Source organism: Hyla sarda, chromosome 4, assembly GCF_029499605.1.
Source record: "Hyla sarda isolate aHylSar1 chromosome 4, aHylSar1.hap1, whole genome shotgun sequence".
Taxonomy (NCBI): domain Eukaryota; kingdom Metazoa; phylum Chordata; class Amphibia; order Anura; family Hylidae; genus Hyla; species Hyla sarda.
Window position 1 is genome coordinate 8857795 of NC_079192.1, and position 12830 is coordinate 8870624.

At 44.7% G+C, this 12830-nt stretch overlaps 1 protein-coding gene across 1 annotated transcript; it reads right to left on the minus strand.

Annotated features, from left to right (window-relative positions):
* Positions 1–7465: 7465 nt before the first annotated feature.
* LOC130367226 (olfactory receptor 1009-like) lies at positions 7466–8395 on the minus strand. Its single transcript, XM_056569628.1, has one exon. It carries the CDS (start codon positions 8393–8395, stop codon positions 7466–7468), a length of 930 nt encoding a protein of 309 aa, XP_056425603.1.
* Between the last annotated feature and the right edge of the window lie 4435 nt (positions 8396–12830).

Consider the following 12830-nt stretch of genomic DNA (forward strand, 5'->3'; position numbering starts at 1 on the left):
AGCAGTTTTCTTTGCCACACAGGGAAAGAGTGAAGGCATATCATCAATAAGACCAATTGTGGAGATAGGTCAATAGAATGTATGTCCTGGTGCCCTGGTACTAAACACTCCAGGACGTACATTTACATTCTGTACATGACCGCAAGCACCGGAGTGGTGCTCGTGTCATGCACGGCAGGTCCCGGTTGCTATTAGCAGCCAGGGACCCGCTGGTAATGGTGAATATCAGCGATTGTGCTGATGTGTGCCCTTAACCCCTCGAATGCAGAGATCAAAACAGATCAATACAGATGGCATTGGGCTCGGTAAAATGGTTGACCAGATTGCCCGCGACGCTGCCTCAGGGATCTGATCATTCATAATGGCGGACAGAGGTCCCCTCACCTGCCTCTGTCCATCTCCAGGAAGGATGAGATGGCAGATGAGGTAGGCTGTTAAGTAGTGATGTAATTTTTTTTTATTTTACAGTGCACTGCGGTACTCTGCCAACATGTTGGATATACCCTTTGGATCTATAATTTTTACTTTATTCTTGTTATAAATGTACAGGATACGGGTCTTAGCCTGATGAGCTTTAAAGGGGTAATCCACTGGAAAACATTTTTTTTTAAATCAACTGGTGCCAGAAAGTTAAACAGATTTGTAAAATACTTCTATTAAAACAATCTTAATCCTTCCAGTACTTGTCAGCAGCTGTATAATCCACAGGAAGTTATTTTCTTTTTGAATTTCCTTTTTTGTCAGACCACAGTGCTCTCTGCTGACACCTTTCTCTGTGTCAGAAACTGTCCAAAGAAGGAGCAAATCCCCATAGCAAACCTCTCCTGCTCTGGACAGTTCCTGACATGGACAGAGGAGTCAGTAGAGAGCACTTGTGGTCAGGCAGAAAGGAAATTCAAAAAGAAAATAACTTCCTCTGTAGTATACAGCAGTTGAGAAGTACTGGAAGGATTAAGATTTTTTTTAATAGAAGTAATTTAAAAATCTGTAGGAATATATATATTAGGGCTCAGGGTTTGAGACAACTGGACAGGTTGTGTTTAAAGTAATATTTCAATTTATTGATTGTATATAATGTGACAATTGAATATTAGATAAAATGTAAATAGCAGCAACTGCGTCTCACAGGGCCCTTGTGTAGGTGCAGCACCAACTATTAAGAACTATAGCATATGTATAGTACAGTATATAAAATATAAAAATATACTTGTAAAAAATGTATAAAAGATATAAAATAAGAATATAGAGACCACCATAAACATATATATAGAGAGGGATCTGGGTGGGAGAGTCTTACACCATCCTCTATGGTAAATAATCTCCTTTCATAAAAAAGTCCTGCTCATATAGACCGATTCTGGTATTGTGGTAACCAATGGCAACCATAAGGTTAGTAACCCGTAGTTTGCCATTGGTTACCACAATACCAGAATCGGTCTATATGAGCAGGACTTTTTTATGAGAGGAGATTATTTACCATAGAGGATGGTCTAAGACTCTCCCACCCAGATCCCTCTCTATATATATGTTTATGGTGGTCTCTATATTCTTATTTTATATCTTTTATACATTTTTTACAAGTATATTTTTATATTTTATATACTGCACTATACATATGCTATAGTTCTTAATAGTTGGTGCTGCGCCTACACAAGGGCCCTGTGAGACGCAGTTGCTGCTATTTACATTTTATCTAATATTCAATTGTCACATTATATACAATCAATAAATTGAAATATTACTTTAAACACAACCTGTCCAGTTGTCTCAAACCCTGAGCCCTAATATATATATTTCTACAGACAAACTACAATCTGACACCTTGGGTATAAGTGTCTAATTAGGTAGCCCGGGTTTATTTGGTGGGTAGTCAGACAAGAGCCTCTCCAACTCTTCTAATTTAAAAATCTGTTTAACTTTCTGGCACCACTTGATTTAAAAGAAAATGCTTTCCGGTGGGGTACCCCTTTAATATGTCATGCCAGAAGATCTCGGGATCTGTCCCCCTGCTAGTAATGTGATAGTCGTAGGCAACGGACTGCTAGATCATACTAAGAAAGTTGTAAAGAGTTTAGTTAAGCCATAAGTGCTGAAATATCTTTGGCCCTATGAGGGTCAAACTGTCGTTTGTTGAGGGTATATGACTCTGCTTATAGTTGTTGTGTGTCTAAGAGAGCTGTTCTTTATTGTTTTATAAAGTGACCTCTAATTGTCGCACCCTACCACAAAGTCAACACTGCTCCATTATCATTATTGGTAAGGTAAGTCTCCAGGTTGTCTCATACTGCCATTTGGTAACATTTGTGAAATATATCTCTTCGTTTTTGTTCTTTCATGTACATTTTTGCCCAAATAATGTAAATCATATAATTTTCGTTAAGTATAAATGCATATCACCAAATACTTTTAGTACAAATAGTATTTTGTATACACATAGAAAATGCAAATAGTATTTTTATCCTGTACACATGTACTCTCTCCAACTAGGACGTCTCTGATTATTTAATATTTTCAGTTATGATTTTCACATAACATTTTTGATGACCACAATGTTCCCTGCCCGCCCGATGTGAAGCATTTCTAGCCCTAATAATGTTTCTTCTATAACACAGCCAGACGGAAGGCTTGTGTCACTGTCCTGCCTACTGCAGTCTTCCATCCATTGGTCAGACTGCCATGTTTTTGCTTGCTGCCCTGTGTCTGGCCACCAACCGCTCCACTCCACTAGTGCTCTTGTGCATGTATCGTATGTATCTTTGTATCATATGTTCCATTACTGCAAGGTGCTGATTGTGACCACCAGTGCATCTTTGTATTGTTTGATTAATATTACCCAGATTTTTGTTATTTTGAGAAATTTAGTCCAATTTTTACTTTTTTATTTTTTTGTTTCTATTTTCTCCGGCTTTTATTCTGTATAAAAGGAACCACTACCTATGGACCTATCACAGGACCTGATGAAGGGAGGAGTACCTCACCTCAAAATGCGTTGTATGTTTGCATTATATTATTACCAGCAAAAATAGCCACATTGGTTTATTATTTTATTGTTTGTGGGGGACATTAAAATTGTCGCAAAAAAGTCGCACGTGCGACTACTCTCTTTTTTTCTGTGACTTTTTGATCGTGCAGTGCCCTAAGCAAAAAAAATAAAAAATCTTGCTTACCAAAGCAAAAAGGGATTTTTGACTTGCAGTGGTCAGAAAGTTCGCAAAAAAGTTGCATCACGTGAAAAAACCTACTAAATTTACTGCAGCTCGGACATGGATCAGAAAAAGCTACTACCAAAGCAAAAAAAATAATAATAATTGCTTACGTGAAAGAAATGTATCAACAGGCGGAAACCAGTTGATAAATAAGTCACATATAAGCAAAAAAATTGTAAGAAAAAAATAACTAAAAAAAGGAATACATAAGCAAACAATGATAAATGCCCTCCATATCTTTTAATTCTATTTTACACTGACAGAAGAGCGCCTTCTTGGTATCACTGTTTTTGCCTTCAAGAGAAGGAATTACTCTGCATCTGTATTACCATCCGTGCATACAAGTAGGATGGATAGATGCCCGGCTGCACCATAAAAAGAAAAATCCTAAATCTTAAGTTTTTGTACATAGAGTGATTTACGCTGCTTGAAAAAATAAAGGGAACATAAAGATAACTCATCGTAGATCTGACTGAATGAACTAATCATATGAAATACTTTCATCTTTACATAGTTGAATGCGCTGACAACAAAATCACACAAAAATTATCAATGGAAATCAAATGTATCAACCCATGGAGGTCTGGATATGGAGTCACACTCAAAATCACAGTGGAAACCACACTACAGGCTGATCCAACTTTATGTAATGTCCTTAAAGGGGTTCTCCGGTGCTTAGACAACTTATCCCCTATCCAAAGGATAGGGGATAAGATGCCTGATCGCGGGAGTCCTGCTGCTGGGGACCCCCATGATCTTGCACGCGGCACCCCGTTTGTAATCAGTCCCCGGAGCGTGTTTGCTCTGAGTCTGATTACCGGCGACCACAGGGCTGACGGCGTGTGACGTCACGCCTCCGCCCCCGTGTGACATCACACTCCGCCCCTCAATGCAAGCCTACGGGAGGGGGTGTGATAGCTGTCACGCCCCCTCCCATAGACTTGCATTGAGGGGCGGAGCATGAGGTCACACGGGGCGGAGACGTGACGTCACGCGCCGCCGGCCCCGTGATCGACAGTAATCAGACCCGGAGCGAACACGGGGACTGATTACAAACGGGGGTGCCAAGATCACGGGGTCCCCAGCGGCGGGACTCCCGCGATCAGGCATCTTATCCCCTATCCTTTGGATAGGGGATAAGATGTCTAAACACCGGAGAACCCCTTTAAAACAAGTCACGGGGATCAGTAGTGTATGTGGCCTCCACGTGCCCGTATGACCTCCCCACAACGCCTGAGCATGCTTCTGGCCAACTCCTGGACAGTCTGTGGTGGATGGAGCGAGACATGATGTCCAAGATGTGCTCAATCGGATTCGGATCTGGGGAATGGAGCACATGGCGTCAGTGGCGAATTTGCCAATCTTGGTGTTCTCTGGCAAATGCAAAACGTCCTGCACGGTGTGGGGCTGTAAGCACAACTGCCACCTGTGGATGTCGGCCCTCATACCACCCTCATGGAGTCTGTGTCTGACGGTTCAAGTGGACACATGCACATTTTTGGCCTGCTGGAGGTCATTTTGCAGGGCTCTGGCAGTACTCCTCCCGCTCCTCCTTGCACAAAGGTGGAGGTAACGTCCTGCTGCTGGGTTGTTGCCCTCCTACGGCCTCCTCCAAGTCTCCTGACATACTGGCCTGTCTCCTGGTAGCGCCTCCATGCTCTGGACACTATGCTGACAGACACAGCAAATGTTCTTGCCACAGCTCGCATTAATGTGCCATCCTGGATGAGCTGCACTACCTGAGCCACTTGTGTGGGTTGTAGACTCCATCTCATGCTACCACTAGAGTGAAAGCACCGCCAGCATTCAAAAGCGACCAAAAAATCAGCCAGGAAGCATAGGAACTGAGAAGTGGTCTGTGGTCAACATCTGCAGAACCACTCCATTATTGGGGGTGTCTTGCTAATTGCCTACAATTTCCACCTGTTGTCTGTTTCATTTGCACAACAGCATGTGAAATTAATTGTCAGTCAGTGTTGCTTCCTGAGTGGACAGTGTGATTTCACAGAAGTGGGAGTGGCTTGGAGTTACATTGTGTTGTTTAAGTGTTCACTTCATTTTTTTGAGCAGGTATATTATTACAATGAGTAAAACACAGAACAGGTATTCATGCAAAAATATACAGTTTAATGTGTTGTAATAAAAATATATACTGTATAATAAAGTTCAGCGCATTCAGTTACAAATAAGCTAAATAAACATTAAAGATTATCCATAGCACAATATGTCAGTGTTAACTCACTATATCTCCATAGTAACACATAAAACTAACACCAGATAAATGCTGATAAACTGAAATATATATAGACACAGAAACAACACATACCGTATTTTTTGCCCTATAGGACGCACCGGCGTATAAGACGCACCCAATTTATAGGTGCAAAATCTAAAAAAATAAAGATTTTGAACCCAATAGTGGTCTTCAACCTGCGGACCTCCAGATGTTGCAAAACTACAACTCCCAGCATGCCCGGACAGCCAACGGCTGTCCGGGCATGCTGGGAGTTGTAGTTTTTCAACATCTGGAGGTTCGCAGATTGAAGACCACTGCATAGGAGGTAATGCTAACGTGTCCCCGCCGCTCCGGACCCGTCACCGCTGCCCTGGATGTCGCTCCATCGCTGTCGCCGTGTCCAGTCACTCCGGAACGTCTCTGCTGCCAGCCGGGTATCCTTGCTTTCCGCCGCTGCCATCACGCCGTTACGCACGCCGACTCACGACGTGATGACGAGGAAGGAGAGCGCCGGCCATACCTGAACGGAGAAGACACCGAGGAGGCAGGTAAGGTCCCCCCCGGTGTCCTATAAGCACTAACCCGGCTATTCAGTCAGGCTGTTCGGGACCGCCGCGGTGAAATCGCGGCGGTCCCGAACAGCCCGACTGAACAGCTGGGTCAGTGTCACCTTCCCTTCAGACGCGGCGGTCAGCTTTGATCGCCGCATCTGAAGGGTTAATACAGGGCATCACCGCGATCGGTGATGTCCTGTATTAGCCGCGGGTCCCGGCCGTTGATGGCCGCAGGGACCGCCGTGATAGGCGTGTATTCGCCGTATAAGACGCACCAACTTTTCCCCCCTAGTTTTGGGGAAGAAAAAGTGCGTCTTATACGGCAAAAAATACGGTAAATACCAATTCATAGCCATTTACAATTACTGGATATTTGAGTAAGAAAACTATACCCAATCCAACAATACTTTAGTAATGTAAAACCAAAAGAGAATTCAATAATAGGAATAAGCAAACCAAGCCCGGCAAACCCGGTTTTGACCCAAACTTCAGGTTAATCGCTGCTTGCGCAGACATGGCAATATAGTAGAGCAGTGATCTGAACCTCAATTTTATTTTATTTTTTTTATGGGGAAAAAAGTGTTGGGTTCCCAGTATTTTCATTCCCAGCCAGATAACAAGCAAGCGGTAATAGCCGGACGTCACCAGGGTGGGCAAGGACTATTATTATTGACCTGACCCAGCCTGCATAAGGTCAACCTGTTACCATCTAGGCCCATGAGCACCATATTTGATGGTCCGGGCCTGTTGGTACTGGCTCTTCCCTCTATTCCTGTGGAGGTTGGTATCAGGGTAAAAATTAAAGGTTGGCACTAGCAGTTTTTGGGGCTACAGCAAAGCCCCAGTTTAGTAATGGTCTCTATGAGACGGCTTTCATTACCATTCCTGTAAAGGAAAGTTAGAAAATACAACACATGTAAAAAAAAAATTATAAAAAAACACTCCCCCTAACCTCCCCCATTAAACATTTTATAAAAATAAAAAAAGAAAATAAACGTTGGTGATTGAATCAGTCCTCAACTATTAAATAATACTCTGCGTTCACATATCTTAAATGAGAAGAAAATAAAAACACAAAATATGGGTTAGTACATTGTTGGCACTCTCTCCAGGGAAAAGAGCCAACAATGTACTAAACCATATTTTTTAAGTACATTAAGCAGTTTTCTTCCAAAAACTGGGAGCCAACAGCCTTTGGCTTTCTGAGAATGCTGAGGGCTGTAGCCTGGCAACAGCGGTAGACTCCTTGTTGGGAACCTACTGCTATATAGCGTCTGTTTACATTACACATTTTTAACGCACATTTTTTTTAAAAACAAAAAGCCATGCTAAAAACACATAATTTCAACAGAGCCTCATTTACCACCCTGGCTCCTGGCTGTAACTCAGCCTTTAGTGACGTGATCATTAGAGGTTGGGCTACACCTGTGTAGGCCAAATCAGGAGCCAGGAGGGATTCTTTATCCACTTTAAAAGATATGACTGATAATTTTTTGCACGGCTCTCTTGATCTCCTGGTTCCTCAGGCTGTAGATGATGGGATTAATCAATGGTGTCACCACGAGGTACAATAGAGATCTGTATGTGTTGATATGGGATGTGTTCTCATCAGATGGAGTCATGTAGACTGTGATAAGAGTCCCAAAATATGTGCAAACTGTGATCAGGTGGGAGCTACATGTGGAGAAGGCTTTTCTTCTCCCAAAAGCTGAAGATATTTTAAGGATGGAAAAGAAAATACAAAAATAAGTCATAATGATAAAAACAAATGGGAAAAAGATCATAAAGGTGGTGAAAACAAAGTCTAGCAACATTACAATGGAAGTGTCTGAAGTGGCTATTTCCACTATGGGACCTAAGTCACAGAAGAAATGGTCAATGTTATTCAAGCCACAGAATGTAAGTTGAGTGATAACAAGAAATTCACTTGTTGTTAACACGCTGACTAAAATCCATAACCCAAACACAAGCCGGAGGCAAAGATCGGGACTCATCAATGAAGAATAACGTAAGGGGTTGCAAATGGCCAAATATTGATCATAGGACATGACCGTAATGAGAGAGCATTGAAAAAATACAAATATACCATATAAGTACAATTGTATAATACATCCCCAAAGAGACAAGATACCCTCCTCAGCAAATATCATGTTCAACATTACGGGGACGATATCTGTGGTTATTAAGACGTCGGCTATGGATAAGTGTTTCAGAAAGAAATACATTGGGGTTTTGAGGTGATCAATAACGGAGACTAAAAGGATAATAAGAAGGTTTCCTCCCAGTATAAATATATAAGTCAGGAGAAACACAATGAAGAGAAGAGTCCTGTACTTGTGTAGACTCCGAAACCCAAGGAGATGTATCTGAGTGACCTGCGTCTCATTCTCCTCACACATTATTTATATGGTGATATATATTAAGTATATAAATGTATGTACAAAGAGCTGAACTGTATCACATTAAAATATGACTGAGCTTAATTTTCTACTAACTCATCTAAAAAGATGTCAGTGTATTCAGCTGATGTGACGTACAGTAGAAGCATTGTTGGGTCTTGTGTTACAAATAGTGACATTTCATTGATGTTGGTGTCTTTTATAGTATTACTGTATGTAAACATAGAAGATACCCTCAGGATCCTGACATCATTATACTCAGGTGAATACAGTAAACAGACTGGTTGTTAAAATTAATTGATAGCTTAGTTGAATTTTTGGAGAGGATAGAAATGGATAAAAAAATACATAAAAAAATATAATTATTATTATTATTGGAGATGAGCACATTTTTAAAAAATTAGATTTGACCGATTTGCCAAATTTTCAACAAAAATTTGTTTCAGTCCAAATTTATTTGCAATGAATCGCTATTAAAAACAGCTATTTATGGCCAACAGAAAGCCTCAATAGGGGTGTAGAACACTTTGCCTTGCTGTAACACGCATAGGTTGCATGCTGGGTTAGGGAAATAACACTTATTCAGTATGACATGCTGATCAGAGGCATCACTATTAAAATAACTGTTGCAGAGCGGCACAATGAAAGAGCCTGGAGGTGGCATCAGTATGAGGACACCATATTATGGCTGAATGACACAGCATGCAGGTGGCGGCAGCATGAGGAGACCATATAGTGGCTGAATGATGCAGCATGGAGGTGGTATAAGTATGAGACCATATAGTGGCTGAATGACACAGCCTGGAGTTGGCAGAAGCATGAGGAGACCATATAGTGGCTGAATGACACAGCGTGGAAGTGGCGGATGCATGAGGAAACCATATAGTGGCTGCATGACACAGCCTGGAGTTGGTGGCAACATAACAAGACCATATAGTGGCTGAATGACACAGAGCGGAGGCAGCGGCAGTATGAGGAGACCATAGAGTGGCTGAATGGCACAGCCTGGAGTTGGAGAAAGCACGAGGAGACTATATAGAGGCTAAATGACACAGCCTGGAGTGGGTGGCAGCATGAGGAGACCATATAGTGGCTGAATGACACAGCGTGGAGGTGGTGGCAGGATAAGGAGACCATGTAGTGGCTTAACGACACAGCTTGGAGTTGATGGCAGCATGAGGAGACCATATAGTGGCTGAATTATAAAACGTGGAGCTGTCAGCAGCATGAGGAGAACATATAGTATAGTGGCTGAATGACACAGCCTGAAGTTGGCAGCAGCATGAGGAGAACATATATTGGCTGAATGACACAGCCTGGAGTTGGCAGCAGCATGAGGAGAACATATATTGGCTGAATGACACAGCCTGGAGTTGGCGGCAGCATGAGTGTTACGCCGAGCGCTCCGGGTCCCCGCTCCTCCCCGGAGCGCTCGCTACACTCTCGTTACTGCAGCGCCCCGGTCAGATCCACTGACCGGGTGCGCTGCGATACCGCCTCCAGCCGGGATGCGATTCGCGATGCGGGTGGCGCCCGCTCGCGATGCGCACCCCGGCCCCCGTACCTGACTCGCTCTCCGTCGGTCCTGTCCCGGCGCGCGCGGCCCCGCTCCCTAGGGCGCGCGCGCGCCGGGTCTCTGCGATTTAAAGGGCCACTGCGCCGCTGATTGGCGCAGTGGTTCTAATTAGTGTGTTCACCTGTGCACTCCATATATATACCTCACTTCCCCTGCACTCCCTCGCCGGATCTTGTTGCCCTTGTGCCTAGTGAAAGCGTTCCCTTGTGTGTTCCTAGCCTGTGTTCCAGACCTCCTGCCGTTGCCCCTGACTACGATCCTTGCTGCCTGCCCCGACCTTCTGCTACGTCCGACCTTGCTTCTGTCTACTCCCTTGTACCGCGCCTATCTTCAGCAGTCAGAGAGGTTGAGCCGTTGCTAGTGGATACGACCTGGTCACTACCGCCGCAGCAAGACCATCCCGCTTTGCGGCGGGCTCTGGTGAATACCAGTAGTGACTTAGAACCGGTCCACTAGCACGGTCCACGCCAATCCCTCTCTGGCACAGAGGATCCACCTCCTGCCAGCCGGCATCGTGACAGTAGATCCGGCCATGGATCCCGCTGAAGTACCTCTGCCAGTTGTCGCTGACCTCACCATGGTGGTCGCCCAGCAGTCACAACAGATAGCGCAACAAGGCCACCAGCTGTCTCAACTGACCGTGATGCTACAGCAGCTACTACCACAGCTTCAGCAATCATCTCCTCCGCCAGCTCCTGCACCTCCTCCGCAGCGAGTGGCCGCTTCCGGCCTACGACTATCCTTGCCGGATAAATTTGATGGGGACTCTAAGTTTTGCCGTGGCTTTCTTTCACAATGTTCCCTGCACTTGGAGATGATGTCGGACCAGTTTCCTACTGAAAGGTCTAAGGTGGCTTTCGTAGTCAGCCTTCTGTCTGGAAAAGCTCTGTCATGGGCCACACCGCTCTGGGACCGCAATGACCCCGTCACTGCCTCTGTACACTCCTTCTTCTCGGAAATTCGTAGTGTCTTTGAGGAACCTGCCCGAGCCTCCTCTGCTGAGACTGCCCTGCTGAACCTGGTCCAGGGTAATTCTTCCGTTGGCGAGTACGCCATACAATTCCGTACTCTTGCTTCTGAACTATCCTGGAATAATGAGGCCCTCTGCGCGACCTTTAAAAAAGGCCTATCCAGCAACATTAAAGATGTTCTGGCCGCACAAGAAATTCCTGCTAATCTACATGAACTCATTCATCTTGCCACTCGCATTGACATGCGTTTTTCCGAAAGGCATCAGGAGCTCCGCCAGGATATGGACTTTGTTCGCACGAGGCGTTTTTTCTCCCCGGCTCCTCTCTCCTCTGGTCCTCTGCAATCCGTTCCTGTGCCTCCCGCCGTGGAGGCTATGCAAGTTGACCGGTCTCGCCTGACACCTCAAGAGAGGACACGACGCCGCATGGAGAATCTCTGCCTGTACTGTGCCGGTACCGAACACTTCCTGAAGGATTGTCCTATCCGTCCTCCCCGCCTGGAAAGACGCACGCAGACTCCGCACAAAAGTGAGACAGTCCTTGATGTCAACTCTGCTTCTCCACGTCTTACTGTGCCTGTGCGGATATCTGCATCTACCTTCTCCTTCTCTACTATGGCCTTCTTGGATTCCGGATCTGCAGGAAACTTTATTTTGGCCTCTCTCATCAACAGGTTCAACATCCCGGTAACCAGTCTCGCCAGGTCCCTCTACATCAATTGTGTTAACAATGAAAGATTGGACTGTACCATACGTTACCGCACGGAGCCCCTTCTAATGTGCATCGGACCTCATCAAGAAAAAATTGAGTTTTTGGTCCTCCCCAATTGCACTTCCGAAATTCTCCTTGGACTACCGTGGCTCCAACGCCATTCCCCAACCCTGGATTGGTCCACGGGGGAGATCAAGAGCTGGGGTATCTCTTGTTTCAAGGACTGCCTTAAACCGGTTCCCAGTACTCCCTGCCGTGACCCTGTGGTTCCCCCTGTAACCGGTCTCCCTAAGGCCTATATGGACTTTGCTGATGTGTTTTGCAAAAAACAAGCTGAGACTCTACCTCCTCACAGGCCTTATGACTGTCCTATTGACCTCCTCCCGGGCACTACTCCACCCCGGGGCAGAATTTATCCTCTGTCCACCCCAGAGACTCTTGCTATGTCTGAGTACATCCAGGAAAATTTAAAAAAGGGGTTTATCCGCAAATCCTCCTCTCCTGCCGGAGCTGGATTTTTCTTTGTGTCCAAAAAAGATGGCTCCCTACGTCCTTGCATTGACTACCGCGGTCTTAATAAAATCACGGTAAAGAACCGCTACCCTCTACCTCTTATCTCTGAACTCTTTGATCGCCTCCAAGGTGCCCACATCTTTACCAAACTGGACTTAAGAGGTGCTTATAATCTCATCCGCATCAGGGAGGGGGATGAATGGAAAACGGCATTTAACACTAGAGATGGACACTTTGAGTATCTAGTCATGCCCTTTGGCCTGTGCAACGCCCCTGTCGTCTTCCAAGACTTTGTTAATGAAATTTTTCGTGATCTCTTATATTCCTGTGTTGTTGTGTATCTGGACGATATTCAGATTTTTTCTGCCAACCTAGAAGAACACCGCCAGCATGTCCGCATGGTTCTTCAGAGACTTCGTGACAATCAACTTTATGCCAAAATGGAGAAATGTCTGTTTGAATGTCAATCTCTTCCTTTCCTAGGATACTTGGTCTCTTGCCAGGGACTACAAATGGATCCAGACAAACTCTCTGCCGTCTTAGATTGGCCACGCCCCTCCGGACTCCGTGCTATCCAACGTTTTTTGGGGTTCGCCAATTATTACAGACAATTTATTCCACATTTTTCCACCATTGTGGCTCCTATCGTGGCTTTAACCAAGAA

What these genes read in the sequence shown, in the direction of transcription:
- LOC130367226 (XM_056569628.1), bottom strand. Translation starts at nt 8,395, where the DNA reads ATGTGTGAGGAGAATGAGACGCAGGTCACTCAGATACATCTCCTTGGG.